The 26,578-nt window shown below is 35.1% G+C and overlaps 2 protein-coding genes across 2 annotated transcripts in view; both read left to right on the top strand.

Annotated features, from left to right (window-relative positions):
• LOC140744197 (uncharacterized) overlaps positions 1 to 19,151 on the top strand; it is a 41,607-nt gene extending 22,456 nt beyond the window's left edge. The window contains exon 4 of the mRNA XM_073075692.1: positions 19,013 to 19,151. Within this exon, the coding sequence (XP_072931793.1) occupies positions 19,013 to 19,151 (139 nt within the window). The remainder of the gene's footprint in view (positions 1 to 19,012) is intronic.
• LOC140744554 (chorion peroxidase-like) lies at positions 14,864 to 25,195 on the top strand. The gene is made up of 11 exons (XM_073076187.1): positions 14,864 to 15,082; positions 19,013 to 19,147; positions 19,348 to 19,687; positions 19,805 to 20,024; positions 20,700 to 20,877; positions 21,143 to 21,270; positions 21,640 to 21,822; positions 22,064 to 22,391; positions 22,569 to 22,700; positions 22,811 to 24,412; positions 25,028 to 25,195. Exons 3-11 carry the CDS (start codon positions 19,406 to 19,408, stop codon positions 25,179 to 25,181), a joined length of 3,207 nt encoding a protein of 1,068 aa, XP_072932288.1. The 5' UTR covers positions 14,864 to 15,082; positions 19,013 to 19,147; positions 19,348 to 19,405; the 3' UTR covers positions 25,182 to 25,195.
• The last annotated feature ends 1,383 nt before the right edge of the window (positions 25,196 to 26,578 follow it).

Here is a 26,578-nt window from a genome sequence, read left to right on the forward strand (position 1 = left end):
CTATGTACGTTGAATAATGTTAAAGTTACACGCATAAGAACATTCAAATCGCTCTACTGTAAAGTTGTGAAAACGCACTTGCACCAGTTAACGTAGGACACGTCGATATATTTGTTATTTTTAGTATTTGTTGCCATAGCAGCCATATACACTTCTATGTGTATATACATTGTGAACATTTCAAGTGTCTATCTATTACGAGTTCCACAGGTAGGCCGCTTTGCAGACGGACAGACGAATAGACAGCGGAGGCTTAGTAAAACGGTTCCGTTTTCACCCTTTGGGTACGGAACCCTAAAAAGCGCAAAATAGCACAGTGACGCAATTTCTACATATACGATTCAGAGAATCTTAATTCAATCAGAAACTAAATTTCATCATAATCTTAGCACATATATCAAGAATATTCACAATAGAAATCATGTAGGCTACATAATTTTCAATTTGAGCAGAGACAATAGACTCTCTCTATTGTCGTAATAACAATACGAGACATTATGATTCCGCCTGCATCTCGGGACAGATAAGCCGGCATTGTGTCTAAGCAATGGAATTACCGTTAATGAGATTATTATCTTAAATAACGTTAGCCTGTACTGTAATTTAAAGACTTCAATATTATTAAATTTCTAAGCCATGATATGCCGCCGGGATAGGGATGCAACGGCTAAATGTCGATATTAGCCACTGTTTACGAATTTGTCCTATCGAAAATTTTAAATATCTTATTTAAAACAAATAATAGTAATATTGCAAAAGAAATGTCGTCAAAATTATATAATTTTTGAGTGCTTTAGGCGAAGAAAAGTCCTATCTAAATATGTTTTGTACAATTTGAATTATCGATCATAATGTGAAATGTTCTATATTATTGGTATATCGATATTTTTAGACTTCAATATAAATGGCTAGGCTTTTTGGCGACGAGGGGTAAACCTTTACAAGGTATCTGGTGCGGCTATGTATGCGGCCACACATACTCAATCAGTCAATTAGGAGGTTCTAGCTCCCGCCATTACAGTCTGCGAACGCGGAAATCCCCTTTTAGTATCCTCTAACGACAGGTACAGGATACCGTAGCTTTATTCTGATCCCAAGACTACAAGTGCAATAAATATCGATACCTACATCGATAAATTCACCAACTTGCATCCCTACAATACTTCGAAATTGTCTGCTTCTTTGTAAAGTGACAATGACCTTTAAAACGGGAGTGTAAAGCACGTGGCCTTAGATCTTGGTATCGAAGTCGTTATAATTTTGAATTACACTTTTTGTTAATGAAAATTGGCGTTCAATGCTACACTTTCAAGCTTTATACGTTACACAATTATAAAGCGCTTTGTATTCTCATAGTTACAGTTAAGTTACAGTTATATAATTGAATACTTTTCTTGTAAGGACGATTATTAATCGATTTGCGTTAACTCAGCCGAGAAAGGTTAGCTTATAAACAAGTTATGATTATGATAATTGTAGTTAAATTAAATTTTTGGAGTGGTAGTATTATGTATTTAGCAAATTTAACCCCGCCGAATTGCTGACACTCTTTGTTTTTTGACTTTGTATTCAGACGATGCTAATGTTAATGCCAACCACGTCCCGACAAGAAAAGGTTTCTTTCAGTAGTGTTCCTCATGCAGTGCGCAACGCACTTTCGTCATCTCAAATCCTATACATTAGAATTGGAATCCCCTTAATCGGCCGCCTTGGACACATAGACATGGGCTTACTCTGGCTTTTAGCGTAAATTAAAACCGTGCACGTGCAATAAATGGCGGGGTGGGAAGATACATTTCCCTACCCCTCTCCGGCGACATCCTTCGCAAGCATCATTGCTTCGCTGAAGGATATCTGTATCAACATAGACCATAGATATCTGTAATCAACACCAGATAAGATTAGAGTACTATGGTCACAGATGCGTTGCTACCCCTGAAGACTAAACTGGAGCACCTCAGGTAATTTAGTATGTCTCACTTATCAGACAATACAGAACTAACCACGCTGCGTTCCACATTCCTCACACATAAATCAGTAACTTAAATACACTCGATTTAGATCACAATAGCACAAATATTATTTCATGCTATTCAACAGAAAGTATACACAAATACAATGTAAAACGTCTGCAGTTATAACAGATTTACCATCAAACCTCCACGGTTTCACGGAAGATCTATGCGCATAACAAAAAATAGCATAAGTTGATATCATTAAAGTGATCATATGCGACATAATACGCGCTTTCTCGGTAGTTTCGCGACTGCGCATTATCGCAGTTTCCATTCCCAGCATTGTGAGATGAAGAATAAACAATAAGTAGGCTGCGTTGCTTTTTGCCTGATTCATGCAGAAATTCCAAGATTTCTATGGGTTTCTAATCACTCAATTATATTTGAGTCGAGTCACAATGTATCGTTCAGAAAGAGTGATTTTAATGGTTAAACTACCACTAGCCTGAAGGCTGAGGGAGGCCCGCCTCTCATAAAGCTGATTACAAGCTTTTATTTTTAACCGACTTCAAAAAGGAGGAGGTTATCAATTCGGCCGGTATCTTTTTTTTTTTTTTTTTTTTTTTTTTTATGTATGTACAGCAATTACTCCGCCGTTAGTGGACCGATTTTAATAATTCTTTTTTTATTGTGTAGAGACGAGCTGCGAGTTGGTCCCATTTAAATATGGTTAGGATCCATCGATTGGTTCTGGAGAAAAAGAGGGGAACTCCTCCACCCATGTAAATATAACAGCCATAACTTCGCCGTTTATGAACCTATTTTAATGCCTTTAATTTCGTGTGTGGACAATTGCTACAAGTTGGTCCCATTTAAATATGATGAGGATCAGAGTGGGTTCTGGAGGCAAAATATGTAACTCCTCAACTGATGGGTATAATTGAGTTTTGTTTGAAGATATTTGGTGTAGGTTCTAATGAAATTGAAAAACCAGTTTATCTTTGACTATTTAAGGGTCTGATAATGTGGCTCGGAGTCAAAATATGTAACTCCTCAACCGATGGGAATAATGGAGTTGTGTTTGAAGATATTTGATGTACGTTCTAATGAAATTACAAAGCCAGTTCATCATTGACTATTTAAGGGTCTGCTAATGTGGCTCGGAGACAAAATATGTAACTCCTCAACCGATGGGAATAATTGAGTTGTGTTTGAAGATATTTGGTGTAGGTTCTAATGAAATTGAAAAACCAGTTTATCTTTGACTATTTAAGGGTCTGATAATGTGGCTCGGAGTCAAAATATGTAACTCCTCAACCGATGGGAATAATTGACTTGTGTTTGAAGATATTTGGTGTAGGTTCTAATGAAATTGCGAGGCCAGTTTATCATTGACTATTTGAGGATCTGATAATGTGGCTCGGAGACAAAATATGTAACTCCTCAACCAATGGGAATAATTGAGTTGTGTTTGAAGATATTTGCTGTAGGTTCTAATGAAATTGCAAAGCCAGTTCATCATTGACTATTTAGTTAGGTTAGGTTGGAACATATAAGACAATATAAAACTAAGCGAGCAGGGCGCGGCAGCGCCCTGCGAGCGGGCGGTTCCAATCAATGTAAATTCAGACCTTACCTTAATTCGTGATCTCGTTTATACAATTTTATATTGTATTAATATAAATGTTATTATGTCATCACTAAAAAGGGTGAAAAAAAATTTTTAACAAAAAATACAACCGACTTCTATGTCACTACAAAGTAAAAAATAATTCAAATAAATGTTGGTTTAGTACATATTTCTGAAGTCGGCGCTCAATATATTTCGTTGGATAACGATGTCAACAGCGTATCTAATATGAGCGTATCAATATATTTCGTTGGATAACGATGTCAACAGCGTATCTAATATGAGCGCCGACTTCAGAAATATGTACTAAACCAACATTTATTTGAATTATTTTTTACTTTGTAGTGACATAGAAGTCGGTTGTATTTTTTGTTAAAAATTTTTTATTTAGTTAAATATCTTAATGAAAAACGTAATAGAGCCTTCAAATAGGACTTGTCTTATTAGGAGTCGGTAGGAATGGTATAGTAAACATATGGGTAAAAACATCCCAACGTAGTCGTCACACCTCAAATAAGACTATAGTCTTACTTGGGTTAATTTGCCTTTGGGCCGCAGGAGATAACCACTTAAGATTTGGACGGCATTCTTGTTTGATTCTTAACCTTAAGTAGGACTGCTGTCTTATGTGAAATCGTTAACAGATATCCATTATATAACTATTAAACGTCAGGCAGACGCATTGGCACTTCAGCCACATTATCTTTATCTAAAAACTAAAGTCAATAAGTGATCAATCATTACATAATTTCCCACGCATTGTCACCATGGGAATCAGCGGGTCACATTCAACGTGGTTCTCTAAAAAGAAGGCATTGTTACTTGTTCGTAATTACAGATCCAGTTCAATTCAAAAATTGCGTAAAGTAAGTGATCTAATGCATGTTTGTTCGATACAATGGACAGTATTGTTCTTTTTGTAGGGTTTATAAAACATTTTACAAAGACCAATGACCGGCAAGGAAAATGAGATATACACGCTAGAAAAGGCATTTTATTTTTACAGAAATTACTTCGATATATAATGATATTAGTATTTAGTCATTAATAAATCAATCTAGCCTTTCAGAAGAATCTGAGAACATTTCTAAATGTGATAAAATAATTGTTGGCATTGTTTTACTTAGGTTTTACTCGACTGTGGAGTATAATGTTTTTAGAGCACATTTATGTATGTCTCGTTCTTTAGTACGCCCTATACCCTAAACTATATTATGGCATGGGCCAAACAGCCCAAGCAGATTTGTAACATATGACGTGTCGTTTATGACACTTCCACATTCTTCTAAATTGTAGAAGTGTTCAAACATCAAATAAAGATATTTAATCGTCAAATAGTTTCATAATGGATGAACCATATCTCACATAATAGAAACTTCTTAACAGACCTCTTTAGCAATAACACTTCCCGATCGTAACCGTGTGATTTGTCACGTCAAACGGCGTCACGTCAACTATTCATGACAAATGTGAGTAAAGTGAAAGAAAGCGATCACTAATGAACGCACACTTGACGCGATCGCGTTAGCGTTACGTAACGCGGAATTAACGTTCTGCGTCATAAAGTTTGATACACTGGGCACCATTTTTCTATTGCTGCTGATTTATAGGTGATAAGGCTTTCCTTGAGGAAGAAATGGTAACTTTAGGTTTACATATTACGTGTCGTACATTATACTTAATTTGGTGAAATATTGTGTTCTGTTTTGTAAACTGTTGGAACCAGTCTAGTTCGGTCGACGCTTCTTCTAGATTACAAAACACCTTGTAAAGTGGTGGTAGTTGTATTGACATTCAAAAAGTGCTCTCTTTACAGAGCCTATTTATTTGAGGAAATAATAATACTAAAGAGATCTTAAAATTCAGTAGAACGGTATGGATAGCGGCTGACACAATTCAGCCGCATACATAAGTATGAGGCAACAAGATTAGTTAACTGACTTTTTTCAGGAATAGCTACTTGTCTGAGATCCACCTTAGGTAGACTTTAATCTTGTCTGGAGTTGTTTACAAACATCGATGGAAGGCAATGGCCACTTACCATCAAATGAAGTGAATGAAGAAATACCTAAAAGCAAAAAAATACTTTGTACCCAGTGTGCCTCAGCCCTGTGGTTTACACGCGGTGCTAATTACATCCGATGACGTTTTCTCAACGGCAGTTCATTGACGCTGCTCGTAATATCGATCACGCTACACGAAGATCTAATCTTTAATTATCGTACTCTATGCTATTTTAATTAAGGGTTGATGTTTTGTTGATGTATGGAAATTATACACACCTATAGGACACCTTGTGTAGTTCTTGCATATATGTGGAAGGGAATGAATGCTGGCTGATTTACATATGAGTGAATACCACTCGAGCGCACTCGCAACGAATCTGTGATCGGCTTCAGGAAGAACTCCGGTTCTATATGGACATGGTTTTGGTTGCTAGTAAGCGTCAGTAACCCCTTACCACCTATACCACGTGCTCTTTTATTACTTACAATGTAATTTAATTAAAGTAAAATTTCGCAATCAACCCGATGAGTTGCACGGCGTACCTCTTGCACTTTTGTTACATAATAAAGTTAATTCGTCTTTTCTAAGCACAATGAATCTGCAATGAGATGTGAATGCACTTGTGCATCAATTTCGTTTTCCAGCCGCGTCTGAGTTTGAAATTTGAATACCGCAAAAAGTTCTAATCACTTTTTACTTTTTACTTCCGCGGAGAAAGCGAAAGAATGTTTGGAATTTGAAGAGTACTTCGTAATTTTGTAATATAATTAATAGAATATTAGGTTGTAACAATTAAAGATTAATTATTTCCGTACCCTCATTAAAATGTACAGGCAAGAAATTTAATTTAATAGTAATAGGTACCTCTGCATTCAATATGCCAAATAAAGAAAACTGTACCCGGACAAATTTAGATTTTGGTAATTCATCTTTTAAATATATCACTGGAATATTTACACTCAGCTGAATGACGAATTTAGATTTATTGTAATATAAATTTATCTTTTAGATAAAGCACCGACCGGTTATCGAACCCCGAACTCTCTACGTGGTAAATCAGTATACCACCGCAACGCCGTCAAATTTAAAATTCCATTTTCGTTTCTGATATCGTATAAATAACTGGTAATAGTATAAATTGTAGTTTTAGTCGTTCCTTTGTATCGTAAGTACCTATCCTTATACATCGTTTACGTTCAAACTACATATACCAACTCTCTGGATACAATATAAACTCCCGTTGGTCATTACGACTTCAAGACAAATGGGATGATGATTACTTCCTGGGATAATAATAATGGGATAATGATCCTTCACTTAAACTAATTTGTATAGATTTCTGTCGGCGACTGTACTGCACAAAGCTTTGAATTTCACATTTGTAAAGATAAGATCTTCTACGCTGTGTAGCTCGTAATTTCATAAAGTGAGATAATTTAACGCAACGTTGACAGTAATTAACGATCCGTTAACTTTACGTAATGAAGAAAACGTAAAGAAATCATTAAGATAAAATGCTACTCAAAAACTATTGTTGTTAGAAAAGGTTGGAAATATTTTAGCGTGTAACTGTATTGTTAGAGCAGGTACATTACTTTAACCCATCGGGCTATGGTATTGCTATATGTATACACTATGTATAATTACTATTTACGAGTAAAGTCATCGATGCTTACGTACAAATTTTAAATTTTCACGCAAATTGATGTTTTTTAATGAAATACACACAATCAAATTCTTAAAATAAACATAATTATCGACACATAATTCGATATTCGAAAATAATAAAAAATCTTTATATATATTTTTAAATTAATTCATCATCTCAACCTCCCCTTCATATTTAAAACAATTTCCCTCGAACAAAAATATTTAAATGAACAATTCGCTTAATTTTTATTTGTATAGCACTTGACGTAAACTACTCATTGTGTTTGACAAAAGATGAAAAATTACATTTAACCATTAATAACAAGCGGTGAGTTTTTAAACAAGTCATTTGTTTTGTTTAAAAATATTCGGTAAAGAAAGACGTTAAAGTCGTTTGTAAAACTTTATGTAAATGGGCTTGACAAATTACCATTAAGATTTGAAACAGGGACAATTAAAATCTCATTTGAATCCGTTTAGTAGATCATCTGTCTGGAGAAGCGACGCTGCATACTCATTATTGTTTACTAATTATATGTTTGACTTTTATCTTATATATAAAATTCTCGTGTCACAATGTTAGTTACCGTACTCCTCCGAAACGGCTTTACCGATTTTCAGCAATTTTTATATACATATTCAGTAGGTCTGAGAATCGGCTACTATTTATTTTTCATACCTCTAAGTGATAAGGATTGTTCACCCTTAATATTTTTTATTTATATGGCAACACAACGTTTGCCAGTTCAGCTAGTTTCTTTATACAATGTAAATAATGTAGTGTAAGTGCTAAGGACTAAGTAGGAACGCATGGGGTTGGAATCTCAACTTAGAACATACTTATGTCACTGTTATAAGGTAGGAACAGTTGCGATAGTAATGCTACTAATATTCTACCATTTACTAGATAAAAAAATACTTCAAGATTATATATAACTCTTTATGGTTTAACAACCGAAACACTACTGGTATATTATGGTAACGTAGGAAGCCTTATAACAGCGATTTACTGTTCTGAAGAGTGTGGGTGTATAGATTAGATTAGCAGACAAGACTTTCTATCTTACTTAGGTATTAATCCATAATACTAAGCAACGCATCTGTAGCCGACCTTAAGTAGAAATTCAATATTATTTGGGAATGACTATAACCGTCGATGAACAGTAAACGCGTATCATCTGATAGAACGCAAACTAGCTTGCTGCTTTAAATTTATAAAAAGCAACACAAATAAAATATACACTTACTAAGTAACATTATTGAACAGAGAGAACCAGCTATAAATAGTCGAACGGGTGCAATTAAAAAAAGATAAATGCTTTCAGAAATATCAGGTTGGAAAGCTCTAGAAAGCACGTAAGCTTGGAGACTCTCGCTCGGTTGCAATCCGCTCAATTATCCAACTTTCAGCTTTCCTTAACTTTCGCTATATAATCGTCTGGCGGATAGCGCTTTTTGCTAAGTATCTGATGATATTTGCATATATTATGATTTTACGCACGTGTTTTTACAAACGTATCTAATATTTTCATTATATATCTCAGAGAATTATGAGTTAATTAATAGGTAAGTAGATAAATAAATAATGTTTTTTACTATCATACACTGTAATATGTAGGATGCCATGGACACTTAAATTTACATAGGTGCTTTAATACACAATTTTCACTTATTTTATATACACACACAAAGAGCTAGAACAATAATCTAATATAATTAATTAAATGATTTGCCTTAACATCGAACTCGGAACCGTAATTAACACGACGGCTCTGACGACTCTGACGAGCGACACGGCGACAGTTATACTGCACTACGAGCGTTGAAGGTGGTAGAGCCCTTTATGGCTCGACTCCGGCGGCACCACACCTATTGCTACCTAATAACAGCAGTGTTAAGCGCTGCTGTGTTTCGTTTTAAAGGGAGACATACTTTGCCGAGGCGTTCTAGCTTAGTGCTCAGGTGTAGCGGTGCATCTGTGGGCGACCTCAGGTAGGAATATCTAATCCATTCTGGGGTTGATTACAGATGTCCATGGGCGGCAGTAGCCACTTACCATCAGCTGGACTGTATGCTCGTCTGCTACTCCTATATTATAAAAAAAAAACATGTTTCGATCCAAATTAGTCTTCAGGGGTTATATCGCATTTCTAATCGACTTTAAGATTGACTCGTGTCGAATTTGGAGTCGGTTACTAAATATACCCATGGTGGTTACCAAATTTTCACTGATCAGCCCCTGGCTACCAAATATTAACGCAGATTATAGAGAGCGACAATTAAATTATTATTATTATAGTTCGTTACATACTCATTAAATATCTCTGTTACAAAACATAATGTAAAGAAAATAATTTTGTTTAAAATATTATGATTTCAAAATAGATTATACCTTTACAAATTTATATGAGTTACGTAATCTCCGTCGTTCTATGCAAATGTTTATTTGTTATATTCGGAGTTTGGAGATGACTTTCTCTTAGAAGTATGGGTCCACTAACAAACAAGTATGGACAGGTTTTCGAGGTTTCTACAATACGATGAAATTTCTCCAACTTTCTGGCGTTTAAAAGTTAACTGTTTGATGTAAACATATTTGTAAACAAAGTAACACGATGTGCTACTCTAGTGCCTATTGTCACGGGTTGCTGTGTATCAAATAGCCCTATTTTCAAAGAAAATATGTGGGAGATGCCTTACAATTTTTAAGCCAAAAGCTTATCGAACATACTATCGACTTATTCTATCCTAATGTTCCTATGTCGAGGTAAATTGGCAAATGTATCACATAAGTGCATAGATAGAGGAGGACATGTAACTGTATACTATTTTTAGTATGGATTCGCTAAACACGTATATAATTAAAAAATGATAGTGATTTATGACATAAACCAACTACTTAATTATAAAAAAAAACATTTTATTATTAGAAAGCCCAGCACATTACAAATTACCGCTTACACGCTTTCTGCATTCGGCCCCAACACTAGAATTCTCTTTTTTATGGGCGTAACAAAGTTACGTACAAAAAAGACACATCCCAGATGAAATATCTTAATTCGTAATTTGGATACCCATGTTATTAGGGTTGTGTTATTTTTAAGAACTTTAACAAAGAAGATAGTAATATTATAATACAAACTACAAAAGACTGTTACACTTTTAAACGCGTTCCAACTTAGTCCTCAATTATACAATGCATCTAAGGCCGACTTCAGATACCTAACTCTAATCCTATCTAAGATTCTAAGGTTGATAATCCCACCAAGGAGTAGCCACTTACCATGAATTACCTCTTTAATTATATATGTTGAAAACCCGGAATCATCGTAATAACAAATCCCCATCACAAAACGAAGTACGCAACTCTAAAAAACTGTCTTATGAAGGAAGAGAAGACAATACTACCAAATCAGTTCACAGACAATTAAGCCGGCGATAAGATTTATTACATCAGACACGGTAATAGTGCAACATCTGAGGTGATTCTGTGTTGAATATAGAAAATATGGTGTAAGATTAAGCAGTAACTAGTAGTAAATAGAATTTTGAAACGTTTGATCCCACGTTTCATTTCAACTGAGCTAATTTTCGCAACTTTTCCTCGAAATCATTTGACAACTACCACTGACCGCATTCTTTAAGCACAATGTTATTACCGCGCTGTTAAATACTTTAAGTTTTCGTTAGACCATAGTATCGTATAAAGTTACTAATATACACAAAATTCTGCCTTACAGTCGCAGTGTAGAGCAACTGTATTATGATTTGAAGTGTAAAAAGGTATGACATTTAGCGTTCCAATTTAGTTCCTAACGGAAACCAAGTATCAGGCGTTACCATCAGATAAAACTACAGCCGCCCATAATCTCAGTTAAGTAACGTACAGTTAGATCACATGAGTAATGTCGCTAGTGAGTAAAGTTCATGCGAACTTACACTCTTCGGAAGACGTTTGTCCGTTCCCATCGTTATTACGGGAAGGCAATTATTTAACATTGCTAAAGGGCCATAAGGATAATTCATCAAAAAATGGCAAGAATTGGCCATAAATCCTTATTTATAATAGCACAATATCCTCCACACCTCATTAAGTTGCCCAGTAGCAGAACTTAAAAAAGGGCTACAACTCCTCACGTTAATAATACCCTAGGAAGTTCATATCACATCTCGCACGTGTGGGAAAGAACGCAAAAGTATCGCATGTCGTACATCGCGTGCCGGCGCCGCTTCCCGTATGCCAACATTGAAATGAAAGTTGATTCGCATACACTTTTTGCTGGTTTTACTTAAATTAACTAGACACTTGTACAGTAGTATTGCCCTCCAACAAATTGTGTTGGTTAAATACTGGGTGCCCAGTTCATTCTTTTACGTTGAATTTTGAACATATGAAAATATTGACATTCAAAAATGATCTGTAAAGAACCTATTTTGAATTAAAAAAATATATTGATTTGATTTGATTTGAAGATGGCCGAAATTTTCATGAGATTCGGGAACAACAGCTTTCCTATTTTTTTATTATAAAGGCAATAATAAACGCTGCTGCGTTCTAGTTTAACGAGTGTGGTAGGCAAAGGGTACTTACACGAGGTACTCCAATTTAATCCTAAGAAATAGCAACATACCTATGTATAACCGACCTCAGGAGTCTGATTGTATCTGCGGTGGATTGGCACCTGCGAGTGGCAGTGACCACTCTTTCTCGTGTTTACAACAAATTCATAAGAAAAACTAGAATATCTTACAAACAGTCAAACAACATACGGTCTATGTCTCATTATGTAGGACAATAACTACGCACACCATCAAACGCTTGCGTCCTCATTTACGATTTCATAAAAAATCCTTACATCACCCTAACTGACCTAGTGAAAATGATACGAGAATTTCACTACAAAACTACTAATCTTTATTAGAAAATATCGCAATGACCACGAAAACGCAACCGATCAGCGTGCGGTCGGTTATTTGGAACATTGCATCGATTACGGTTTAGTTAAGAGTACATAACCATAACCGTTGCTCCGCTGTCACGTAACGCGTGGAAATAGCTTAGCCTGCGATTACTGTGACGATAAAGGGTAAGGTTTCGTTATAATTCAATTGAATACTGACACAATGATTACAATATCGATCTCAAGTGCACAGAGTTTCCAGTTCGGGATTATTACATCGTTCTGACAGAGTTCCCGGCTTCATATTATATAGATTGATCCCAATTTTGTAAATTTTGATTTATAGAAATACTGACATAGAAAATAATTATTTGATTGTAGCGAGTGTTCATATTTAAGTTTTCATTCGTGTTTTTGTTATATCCACTGCTGGGTACGAATCTTTCCTAAAAACTTACTGAAGCTTGGAACGAACTCTATATTGCTTCAATGCGGAACGGTAGAGTTAAATTCAACAATAAAATAGTTTAATATAATTTGATCTTCCAGTCACCAAGAAAATAGAAATAGCAAGTAATTTACAACGTACCTCACCTTGATTTTCAAAATAACCTTCGAATGTCTATCAATTTTTTCAAGGATTGCATTGTCCAAGCACTTGCGTCAGGTTAAGCAAGGATTACCATTTAACACTAACTCAGATAAAACACGCGGTCAGACATGCAACGTTATGAAATCATCTTTTTGCGATAGAAACTATTTGCTAAAAATCAGTGAACAAATGAAAAACGTCCACCTGATTGTTCACAGTTCAATTGAATTGGCGTTATTTTGTGAAATGACTAGCTGCGCATCGCGGATTTTCGCGTTAATAAAATGATTTAATTTACATTTACATCTGCACTTAAATACACATACGTTGCAAAGCCAGTGATTATGTAAGAAACATATAACACCTTTGAGTAGTAGTTAAACCTTGGGACACTCCAAAAGTGCCGGTCGGACTCAAAACACTATTTGAAAGTCAGTGAACTCGAAGACAGGATGCGAAAGGTCTTCATATTTAAGTAGGATTTATATCACATTAAAATAGTAAATCGGTGTGCAATCCACCTAACTTGGTCACTGTCGACTATAAACAGCTGTAATTAATACTATACAGAGTCCTACTTAAGGTCGTGCATACATTTTACGTTATCCTTCTGAAATTAATCACTTTGAACACCCTTCACACCAAATCACAGCTCTTAACATTACTATTACAAGCAAAATAGGTGTCGTTGTAATTCTTCTGAGTCGAACAAACAGGATTCTACCACTTTTACACCTACCTTTTATTAATTTTATAGATAGAATATAGTCATAGGTCACTATTAATTTTACTTAAACTATTTATATTACCATGTCGTGTATCCAAAAAACATATTACACTAATTCGGACATTTAGCAACTTGATAGAGAAACTTGCCAATTAATAACTTTAGCACTTTAGCGTGAAATCGATAGAAACAAACGCACAAAAAATATTTCTATTATATAATTCCAATTGGGCTCAACGTTGGTGTAAGACTAAAGGTATTGTTCTATTAATCATTGCTAAAGGGATTAGGTATTTTTACAATGTCACAAGTTTCTATGAAATATTTATATAGCATTGAGGTCACTGTTCAATAACTATTGCTAAAACCCCTCTGTTTGAATTATGTTTATAAGCTAATTTTTCGTTGCAATTCATTGCATGGTTCTGGATTTAAGATCACGCCATTCAACCATAAAAATATATAATTATCTATCATTGAAATAATAAGAAATAACAACATCATATTAACTTGTCTTCTGTAAAAATATCTATCATGGTTATAATACAAATATAATTGCTCTCTACCAGCCAAACTCAAATAGGATGATTCGATAAACAGACATAAAATTAGGCTGTAGCTGTCGCAATAATATTTCTGACTGAAATTTGCTTATAGGGGATATTAAATACCAAATGGTTTTACTTTTTCCAAACAGGTTTTTCATGAACTTTCGTTTAAACAAGAAATAACTTTTATGATATAAAGCGAAAAACTTGAATTGCATTTTACTTATAAAATGAATGACTAAATGAAATATTAATTTAAATTTAATCATACTTAATTATATTTCTATCTAAATAAATCGAATGAATAACCAGATTATTTGTTTTGACACGAATACTTATGAAACGCGTTGAAGTCTTTTGTACGTACGCTGTGAAACGTAGTTTACCATTACGATATTTGTTTAATTTTATTCTTCTACGAGCTGTTTTACGTAGACGGTACACATGTTTTCGGTACAAAAATTTAGGTTTTCTACACTATACAACATGGCTATATCCCTATGGGATGTATAAGGATAATATTATTTTAAATAGTATACAAATGGCAAAGTCCTAGCATAAGCGTACTTTCCTAGTTCACCAACCACCTACAATAAATTATTGGAGACATTCTACTAGAATGATCTTCACTGGAAATATGAGTAATTTTATTTCAACAAAATTTAGACACATACAACATATACCAATCGCAAACATCAGAGAAATCTGCGTAAAAGATCCGCTCAGCGGCGTCGCGTTAATCAATTCCGTTGATTAAAGTTTGCTTGACAGATGTACTGCGTACAGTCGCAATATTTGTCAACTCTCTTACGAAACCCCGACGGGTAGAAGTGGAAGTATATGAACGAACGTGGATCTCCCCCCACGACAGTTCCGCGCGGTCGCGATGGCGGCCCGACGCGCACTGGCGTTGCGCGCCAAATTCAAATACTAGTCAATTCTTTTTTACAAGACTGAACCGTATGACCAATATGACTCCTTTGACTGACGTGTTGTGACAGTGACTGACATGACTTTTGGATTGACTGACTGTCGACTGGACTTGACAATGACTCCTGGCTGGTGCGTAAAGGTCAGTATAATTTTGTTTTTTTTTTCAAAAATATGTAATGTTACATTTTCAGTTTTGAAATTACTAATACTAACAAAATCAATTAAATCTGTTTACAGTACAAACGAATATTAAAAAAGGAACAAAACACTGATAAATTACTTTTTAAACACATGCACGATAAGTATATATAACGATGTGTGCATGTTGTCACATTTGAATATAAAAAACTATCAGAACTATCAGACGCCCTTGAAACACTTAAAAATTTGCACACGCTGAAATTTTTGTTTAATAAAAAAATACGATCAAACGTTTCACTAAATCATCCGTATATTAACCTTAGGCGATTGGCATTTCCGGGGGGCCCATAAGTTCGGGGCCTTGGGTACGGGATCGCGTGTCCTTAAATTAAAGACAAACATGCAAAATATAGGAATATTTAAAGTAAAATACATATTTATGTACCTATGTAGCTACACATACATAGTTATGTAGGTACAAGACAGAAAATAACTTACATACAAGCGTTAGCCAGTAGATTACCAATTAGATTCGCCTTAAAAAATTAAACAGGTTCTCATACAGCTCGTCGAATTCCGCATTTCTAATACTAAGATATATCTCGCCTCCTTAATTTTTTACTTAATCTGAAGTACAAAGCATGTATTATCGGCTCGTACCATCCTGCAACTCACGTTTAAAAATAAATTAATTCGTTGTATGGAACACAATTGTAACAGAAAATCAGTTGAGAGTGCAAAAAGCGGTTCAGTAACCTCTAAATTGCTTTTGCCTGAAAATGTTAAATTGAATAAGAATTTAACAATCCTTTACATTGAATTATTTTGTCACATTGGATTCGGTGCGATTTTTGTAACGAATCAAAAACATGTTTAGGTTTTGTAATTCGCTTCGAGATCATTTACTTTAAAGAGTTGATTTCGAAAATTCTAGTTTGCTTTGTCCTTTTGTTAACAAAGAAATCTTATTTATATTATGTGCCAATTATATAAAGCTTTCCAACTTAATCCACAGGGGTCGCAACGAACCTGCGATCAACTTTAAGTAGGATTTCTGTCTTATGTATTTGCATGTATTTATGGGCGACAGTGACCAGATATGTATGTTTTAGGGTAGATACCTTTTCTCATGTGATTTTATTACTAGAAGTACTGTTTATATAAATAATCATGTCTACATTTAATTTTGAATATTTAAAAAAAATTAATAAGATTTAAAAAATGTATTCATATGACCACCATGACCAAAATTTTATTTTTCTTGAACTTTGAATACTAGTGTTTTATCTGCTTTATTATATCTGTAAATTTTATTATAAACCGGAAATGCATTATAAAGAAAAGGTGCATGTTGCGTCAATTGCAAGAAAAAACAGTAAAGAATTAACAAGCAAACAATTAACAGTAAATTTCAAAACAACTTTAGCGTAAATCGATAAAGAAGTGCATTTTAATCAATGATTAAAAATAGCTTGGAATCACTCAGCTCCACCAAGCGAAAGTTCTTTTCACTTTCTCCGCGGGTCAACAGTAGCTTAAATTATCACATACTCGTACGCTACGTACTCGTATTACTTGATACATTAGCGGCTATTAGCGTATGTACGAATGCGCTTGTAAACCTGTACTCGTTTGATCATGCTAATAGATTAGCAAATCTTTTTTCATAGTTAGCTGAAAATCTTGTTTTTATACATTCAAACTTTGATAAGGTCGCTTATCGACATTTACGACACGGCTGTCGCCAATGCACCAAAATTATTTGAAATGTCTGTTCCGGGTATATTTTGTATTTTTCTTTGACCGTGGCACCCACAACTTCTCGGTGCGGGATTATAAATGTAGAAAGCGTATAAATAACAAGCATAGCTTATTTTTACAAAACTCTCGAAATGAAAACATAAACCCACTTCTTGCAACACAGCTACATTTGAAGAACAATTTCGTATCATTTAAGTAAGCGTTCAATTCACACCGGTAGACAAATGTAGCGCGGAATTATTATTATTAGATACTATTACCGTAGAGCAATAAAATAAGTGACACTCTCGCTGCCACCGCCTCGTTATTCATAATGTATATAATAATAACACTCCGTAATAGTTATGTGTGAAAGTATTAGCGGACAGTACAGTTACGCAATTCTATTTTGTCTTCTGGATAATAAAAATAAAGATAAGTTAGAAAATAAAATTTATTAATTTGTGTAACAATGTGGAGCATAATGTTAAGACAAGATAATATGTACATTAATTAACATTTTTGCTTGCGATATAATTTAATTATCACTTTTTAAGCGAGTGAATTATATAATCAGAGATAACAAGCGTTACACGCTTAGATTATTTATAATAAAAATGTACTGTGCTTAGTAGTAATAACCATAATAATATAAATGTTATATGAATAATTATATATAATTTTAATAACCAAGGAAAACATTGCGCGGAATACTTCATTACTAATAATCACACAAATAGATTGAAGTCGTAACATTATAAACAATGTGTCAACGTAAATAACAAAACTAAAATACGAAATATCCATAACGTAACAACACAAAAGCAACTTTGAATACTTAACTGAAGATTTGAATTTAAAATAATTCGAGATCGAGCTAAAAATGCCAAAAATATTACCGAGTCGCTTGTAGCCTTTCCATGATTAATTTAACTTCTACCGTACCTAAAAAAAATTAAGTAATATCCTAATGCAATAGTAATCATATAAATAGTATGTGAAATATGTCCAATCATTGGTACTAATGTGAATTTTAACATTTAATGATTTATTGATTATCCCGTACCGTGTGAAAGCATCGATATCATTGCAAGTATTGCAACATTGTAGTCCAAACGCAATTAGGCAGGATGGTGCACAACTGCACTTAATGAATCATTACGGATCTATAACATGTCGCAAGCAATGAATATGCTAATTACCTCCGCTACCAAATACAGATATAATTTATAACGCATGATGTAACGTTACAAAAACAGGGATCACTTTCACCTTTATCTTCGGTGAAATTCTCTCCAACCAATAACGCTTCATTTACGTAACAACTTTCGCCAAACTCTTGAGCTTTTTGTGATCGCATCATCCAATATTAACTCCAAGATTATTCATTAACGATTCAATCCCATGCGTTTATAGAGAAAGCTAGATGTTTGCTCGGCGGTTTGTAATATTTATTTTTTATTTGCTGTATCTAATCAAACTGAAACTAAATGTATGTAATTATTTTAATTGATAGGTCAACTTTCAATGCTATTATGATTTGTTTTTCTTTGCATGTTTAGTCACACATGAGCATAGACAATAATATTCATGAACGTTCTTAATTTAGAGTACGAATAAAACTTTATTTCAATCTTTAATTGTGGTCGGATCTGTCATATAGCAGCTTTGTTCAAGAGTATGTTAAGACAGACAAAGTAAAACGTTAGGTACAAGTTCTTGATAACTAAAGGTGGGTGGGTGGCATCGAAAGCCCGGTTAAAGTTTGTGTTAAAGTTAAATATAACAGTAACTGATGGCATGTCAAAATTCTGTGTTGCATCAATTGATTTGTCATTAACGTCATTTGTGTCGCTGTCTACCGCTATTTTTAGTGGACGTTGAAGATAGGGAAGTTGGCAAATACAGTAACTTTAACCTAAAGTAAGTAAGTAAAGTTAAGTATAAGTTATGACATAATTTCAACCTCAACTAAAATGGTGCAACTAATTATTTTTTAACCAAGGATTTGGCGGTTGGTTAGGCTTGGCTTGGCTAGGCTGTAAATGTTAAAGTTACATGATGCAACCCACCCTAAGCAACGGTACCGATTGGTTTATGTTCGCTTTGTTATTGTTAATGTCAAACTACTGTCGGTCTCAATGAATGACGATGAGCATTATGTGATTTTAAAATTATTTTGTTCCAGCGTTGAGGATGACGATGGCCTAGAAAGTCGCACGGAGGAGGCGGTGTTCCCCGCCGCCACCGCTCTGCGACAGTCACCCCTCCTGGACGAATGTCCTCTAAAGGGCCCTCCTAAATGCCCACCAGCTTCTAAAAGGTAATTGGTAGTATTTAAATTAAAAGAAAAAAGTGATTTAAAAAGTATATTAACAAATATATAAATAAAATATTTGCTAAGGTGTTTGTTATTAGCCTAACATGAAATACCAAAATTAAAAAGGCATTTTCATTTAAAATCTTTTTAACATTTAATGTTAAGTGAAATTGTTTATACAATTTGTTTTTTCTCACTTCTAGATACCGTACCCACGATGGAACTTGCAACAACCTAAGCCGCCTCCGATGGGGTTCCACAATGAGCCCCGTCCAACGCTTCCTCCCCCCCGTCTATTCTGACGGAATCCAAGCTCCTCGAAGGTCGGTCTTCGGCTCCCCGCTTCCATCCGCAAGAGAAATCAGCGCCCTCATCCATGAAGACCATAACGTAGAAAATCCTAGTATCACCCATCTTCTAATGCAATGGGGACAGTTTCTGGATCATGACGTAACGTCGACATCACAATCTCGGGGCTTCAACGGATCCGTACCACGGTGCTGCAAGGATGGTGGAAGAGACTTCATTCCTAAAGAGTTTCTTGTAAGTATCACCCCAAAAATCTATTATGATTTTTTTTGCTACCAGACTTTGCCTAAGCGTTATATTACTATTTACGATTTTTGTAATAGTTAACAAAGTTAAATTTGTTGTCAATAGCACCCAGAATGCATGCCGATCCCAGTACCTCAATCAGATCCATTCTACGGTCCTCGGGGTGTCAGGTGCTTGGACTTTATTAGATCGTCTCCAGGTCCTCGGGATGATTGTGCCTTAGGCTGGAGAGAACAGATGAACCAAGTATCTGCGTATATCGATGGATCTCCATTGTACGCGAGCTCGGCAAGACAGTCTGATAAACTCAGGCTTTTTAGGAATGGTAAGCCAATCTACAAATCTAAGAATATTTTTAATAGGGCTACTTATATTCCCAATAATATAAAAACATGTTTTAGAACTCGATAAAAAAATATTCAAATCAGAATGTTTTAATCAAAATAGGTTCTTTACAGAGCTCTTTTTGAATGTCTATACATCTACTGCGACTTCACAAGGTCTTCCGTTATGAAGGAGAAGCGAAATATTAATTTAATTAAACTATTCAATAGTAAAATTTTATGAACCTTTTTTATGAAACTATTCAAGAATAAAATTTTGGACTTATTTCATAGGTATAATTTTACCGAGTTAATCGTAGTTGAATGGCAGTGATAGCCTCGTGGTTAAAAAACTCGGCCTCTCGATCGAGAGATCCGAGGCTCAAATCCCCGACACGCGCCTCTGATTTTTCAAAGTTATGTGCGTGTTAAAAAATAATTATCACTTGATAAACGGTGAAGGAAAACATCGTGAGGCAACCTGCATATCTGAGAGATTAAAAAAAAAAACTCAAAGGTATGTGAAGTCTATCAATACGCACTTGGCCAGCGCGGTGGACTATGGCCTAATCCTTTTCATTATGAGAGGAGACCCGTGCCCAGCAGTGGGACAGTAATGGGTTGCTGGTGATGATGATGAATCATAGTTGATTAGGTTCTCAACATGAATATCTCAGGTATGCTCCAATACGGGCGGGTACAGCAGCGCCGGCCGCTGTTACCGCGGGAGCACCGCGATGAGCTGTGCCGCGGTGGCGCGGTCTCCACGGATTGCTTCAAGTCTGGAGACGGTAGAGTCAACGAGCATCCTGGCCTGGTCGCCGCGCACATAGTATGGTTACGGCAACATAACAGGTAAAAACAAAAACAAACTACTACAGATTGAAACTTTACGCATTTCAGAACAGATAGTAAGTCATCATGATACCCTATCTTCCACTTTGGTCATTTTTGTACAAGATACTGAAAATAAATCTATTAAAACCTGAAGTCTTCAAGACAAATGTATCACGTTGGTGACTATTATTCGTTTTAAGTTCAATGACATCGGTAAAACATTTGTCTCTAAACAAAATAAGGAAATCATATGTTTCTAATGCTATAAATACGTTATGTCTAGGATGGCACAAGAATTGGCCCACCTGAACCCGCACTGGAGTGATGAGAAGATCTATCAGGAGACGCGCAAGATCATTGGCGCCATGCTGCAACACATCACCTACAGGGAGTTCCTGCCTGTCGTGCTCGGTAAGCATAGCATAAGTTAGCATAATGGACGGTTCAGATATATTCAGAATAGCCAAATTTAGCATAGTGGAAAGTTCGCATGTAATCTGGAGCTTAACAGATATTGCAAGAACAGTTTATTGATACCAGGCTATCTTTAGATGCTTTATCCAGAGAAATTTAACTGAGTAGAGGCGTTGCTTTTAATTGAAATAAACTCACTTTTTTTTTAAAAAAACCACGTGTAATCTTGAAGGAAATATGCTCGTAAATCGCATCGAGTGAAGCAAAGAAATCAAAATGGGATTTTTTTATTATTTTTAAAATCAATTTTAAAAACTAAAGAACTAACTCCACAATACTCACGTTCCTTAATTATCGTCCCTCTAGGTACAGAAGTAATGAGCCTCTTCGAGCTGGAACCCCTGAAGAAGGGCTACTACAAGGACTACAATCCCAAGATCAACCCCAGTCCAGCCAGCTCCTTCGGATCCGCCGCCTTCCGCTTCGGTCACAGCCTCGTGCAAGCGTCCATGGTTCGATTCGACAGGTTTCACCGGCCACTCAGTAACAGTAAGTTAAAAGTAACATCTATTTACATACAATTTCCGTGTCAAAAAATCCATCAAATACAGTCTTAATTTAAAATTTTCAATCGGACTTCTTTTTAATAGAAAATTGCATGGAATAGGGAAATTGACATTACGACTACAAAATGTAGCGTGTCTATCTTGTATAAGGAATTATTGCTAAAGCTGTATTTTATCATTGTCAAGTTCATTTGTCATATTTCTTCTCACTCTTTTGTCTCCAGATGTTTCCCTCCACGACGAACTGACCAACCCATCCAACATCTGGAGCATGGGTGCCGTGGACCGGTTGCTCTTGGGGATGCTGAACCAACCAGCGCAGAGGCGAGACGAGTTCATTACCCAGGAGCTCACCAACCACCTCTTCCAGACCCCACACTTCGACTTCGGCATGGATCTTGCTGCTATCAATATACAAAGAGGCAGAGACCACGGGGTAGCACCTTACACTGCGTGGAGAGAACCTTGTGGGCTGAGTGCCATTGTGGACTTCGATGACCTAATGCGTGTAATGCCAATGAGGGTTGTGAGAAAATTAAAAGTTTTGTACAGGTAATTTGAGGAACTCTAACATTTAATCGTCTTGAAGAATAGCAGATAATAACTCGTAGTACAGTAGCTTTATAATTATTTCTGAAATACATTCAATGATAACTTGCTTAAAATACAAAAACCCATTACATACATACATTACAGAATTTATTGGTGTTTAAAAATTAATCATTCCAGGCACGTAGATGATATAGATCTGTTTACGGGAGGCATGGCCGAGCGACCGGTAGTGGGCGGCTTGGTTGGACCCACCTTCGCCTGCATCATAGCGCAGCAGTTCTCCAATGTGCGGAAAGGAGACCGTTTTTGGTAAGTTTCATATATTCCAGCTAATAATATTTTTCATTGTTGTAACGACATTGAAATTATTTACAAATTTTGGTACTATACGAAATTTAATACGTATAAATATTTTTCAGGTACGAGAATGGAGGCTTTGAATCTTCGTTTACACCAGCGCAACTGCAACAAATCCGTCGGATATCTTTAGCGCAAGTTCTGTGCCGAACTCTAGACACTATTGATAGCGTCCAACCCTTCGTTTTCCTATCCCCAAACAACCCTGACAATGAGAGGATTTCCTGCCTCAACGGACTACTGAACAACTTTGACTTATCTCCTTGGGTCGAGATAAATACTGACACTGACTTTAACAACATTAAAAAATCTGACGATGACGCACCCATTGCAGAAAAACCCAAACGACCTAAATCTACTACAACTGTTAGACCCACGACAAAAAAACCTCCGAAAGGAGGATTCACACAATCACAGAGACTCGTACAAAAGAAACCAGCTACTGACTCTAACTCGACAAAATCTATGAACCATAACAAACCTAACAAAACTGTTACGACTGTTACTGACAAAAATTTTACACATATTAATCACACAAAAACTGACACGACAAAATCTAACGTAACTAAACCCAACTTACCTAAACCCAACGTAACTCAACCGATAGACGATAAACTAGACTTTAAAAACAAGAGTAGACGTTACGACTTTGAAAGCGATAGACGATACAGTAGACCAGCACAATACAATGACTATGAAGACGATGTACAAAGCGTTCAAGCCGTTGTGGTTAACAACTTACAGAATAAACGACCTTATAACAGACCTTACTTAACTGTGACTGAGAACATTGACAAATACACTTACCTCATAAACTACGTACCGCGACCTACACAGTCCTGGCGACAGACGACTCGAAGGAACTACGACAGGGACGTGGTTAAAGTGACTTACCAAAACTATGACAACACTTACAGACGACCCAACAGACCTTACTACAACAGACATGAATATGACAATGAGGATGTTGACTCCCGAAACAGCAGACCGACTCAATTGACTGACTTTGAATCTAGATCTAACGACGATGCTACTTCCACGACTAAGGCTCAACAGACTACTGAAAGCAACAAAATTACTTCGACTACAGAAAACTTGTACAAACTTGTGACTTTCGGATACATAGGAACGTATAGAGGCGACATGACTGATGACAAATTAAAATCTGACTCATTGACTAAAACCCACTCTGACAATGACAGTATTAGCAAAGACTTTAATACTTACGACATTAAGAAACCCGATGTTTCTGAAAACGACGACATAACTGACACAAGTAATACTGGAAAACTCTCTACTTTCATCTTATACGACACGGTAACGAAACCATACAACATTAGACGAAGACACGACGACCAAACAAACTTAAAGACTAATAAATATTACTACTTAGGTAACGTTTTACACAAATACCCTGACAATGACTCTGACATGACTAAAACAGACTTAAGTGAAAAGAAAGAAGACACTAAGAAAAATACGACTAAATCCGGAGTTATTGAGGAAAATTTACAAGAACGATCGGTTTCTGACAAAATGGAGTCCTTTGATGAAATCGAGCCAAAATCAGCAGATCCTGATAAAACCAGACCAAAAGTCAAGAAACCTTCGGGACCAGCTAAAACTCCATCCGTGGCGTTCCAAATAATTCCGAGTGAAAACAGGCAAGTATCCCTAACTTCATACTTTAGAATAATCGAATTGCTTGGTTCAGAAGTAGGTCGATTCAGCATCATCGCTAGGAAAAATATTGTTTTCTCTTCGCGCTGTTGTATTACGGTATGCAGCTAACTTAGTGAAAAATAGTCATTATAAAATAAATTTTATATCGGTAATTTATGGCTGTCTAGGAAAAAACAAGAAAGAGCAGAATTTTATTACTTTATTTTTGTGGCAATTAGTCTAATTTTGAGCGATTAAACTAGAGTTTATTGACACGGTTTTGGGCGATTATAGTAATTGGCATGCAAATTAAAAGTGCAATTTCAAGTCTTAATGAGATATTTAAGTATTTTACACATCATTACCCTCAATACATTGCATACGTTATAAAAATACTTTTATTGGCTTTTTATTATCTCAAAAAAACCATAAGTTAATACTCTACAGTCTACACTACATCCATTTAGGTACCTACAAGACATTAGTCATAGGTGCAATTCTTTCGAGACAACGTCTGCTTGACAAATTGTTATTTTAATCAATTGACAATGACAAGGATGCATGTCTCAATACTCATTTCAAAGTTATAATTTAATTTTATTTTTATTATCTTTCAGTCCATCTCAATGGGCGGTGTATGACGAGAAGGAGGATCTGCCAGATAGCTTGCCACACAAGATGCCGATCGTCAACGTGGATCCCTACGCTTTGAGGGAAATCCCGAGACCTATGAACCTCAACGCCATTAGACGACGACCAGGAAGGGCTTAATAATATATTTTTAGTTTAACCATAGGGAAAGAAAATTGATTATAAACGTGTTCTCTTCTACGTATTGTTAAACTTAATACACAAACTAAGTAGTTCATAAGCATTAAAATTATTTTGAGCGCAATACATAAGTACATAACATGAATAATTGTGTATCAATAGGTACATAAATAAGTATTAAAAAAGGAGTATTTTAAAAATAATCACAAAATGGCCTTACTTGACCGACATATAATACTGACATATGACTAATAAAACTTAACTGAACTTTTAACTCACGACGTTAATGACTGACCTTGAATAAAAATCAAGTAGTGTCGCTTCAGACTCACATGAACGCAAAATATCATATACTTATCGACTGACGCTTCTAAATTATGACAACTTTACTAACTATATATTTATTGATTGACCGACGCTTCGAAATTGTGGCAACTTGACTAACTCCTGACTTTAAAATATTGACAATGACTAACAAATTAAAATAGTACAATAGAATGACAAATCGACATTTAACTTTATTATAATTCTTTACAATAATTTATTTCATGTCACATTATTTTACTAATGAGCTTCGACTAAATAACGATGACTTGACCGATTTTAAACGGACTATAAATTTTGATACTGACAAAAAATAAACCTTAGGTATCTAATACCTGACGATCTTGACAAAAAATTAAAATGAGTAAATACCGGAATCTTATGAAATTTTGGCGTAACTCTTATGTAAAGAAATATAACATACTAAATGGTAATAAATAGATGACATAGGTTCAAATGAAATTACGATAAAAGCCGACCCTACAGTGAATGACAAAAAATAGGAATGACGATAGACTAGACAACTAGACTTATAGGACAATGAAAAAAACAATTGTAATGAATACCTACATACAAAACAGACAATAATGACTTAAATATGTATTTTTAGTACATCTTCTAACTTGACTTATGACAAACGTAAACTTAATCGATTATCTGAATACTTAACTAATTGACTAACTATAGACTATTGACGCAAACTGACTATGACTACCAAGGTAAATGTTTAAGTTAATTTATTAAATCTGATAAGTTTGTAGTATCTCATAGTTTAATTTATAATTTTGTTTAATTTAATACTTTACAAGACTGAAGTTTTCTTAAAATTATGCTACCAGTTGAGGTTTACTCAAAAAAATATATGCATACCTGAAAAAATAAATTCACATACTTTTTATAAAAATGTGTACTCTAATTGACTACCACTTACTTTGACTAATGACTCAATTTGACAACAATTATTTTTAAGTATGACTTCTACAAAATATTTATCAAATTAAATAGTAATCCTATAACTTTAAGCCAGGATAAACAATATACCTAAAATAGTTATTATCATGTTTATTTAAATA

This window comes from Epargyreus clarus, unplaced genomic scaffold (genome assembly GCF_041222505.1).
Source record: "Epargyreus clarus isolate Ecla_fem2 unplaced genomic scaffold, WU_Ecla_fem_2.2 ptg000008l, whole genome shotgun sequence".
Lineage (NCBI taxonomy): Eukaryota > Metazoa > Arthropoda > Insecta > Lepidoptera > Hesperiidae > Epargyreus > Epargyreus clarus.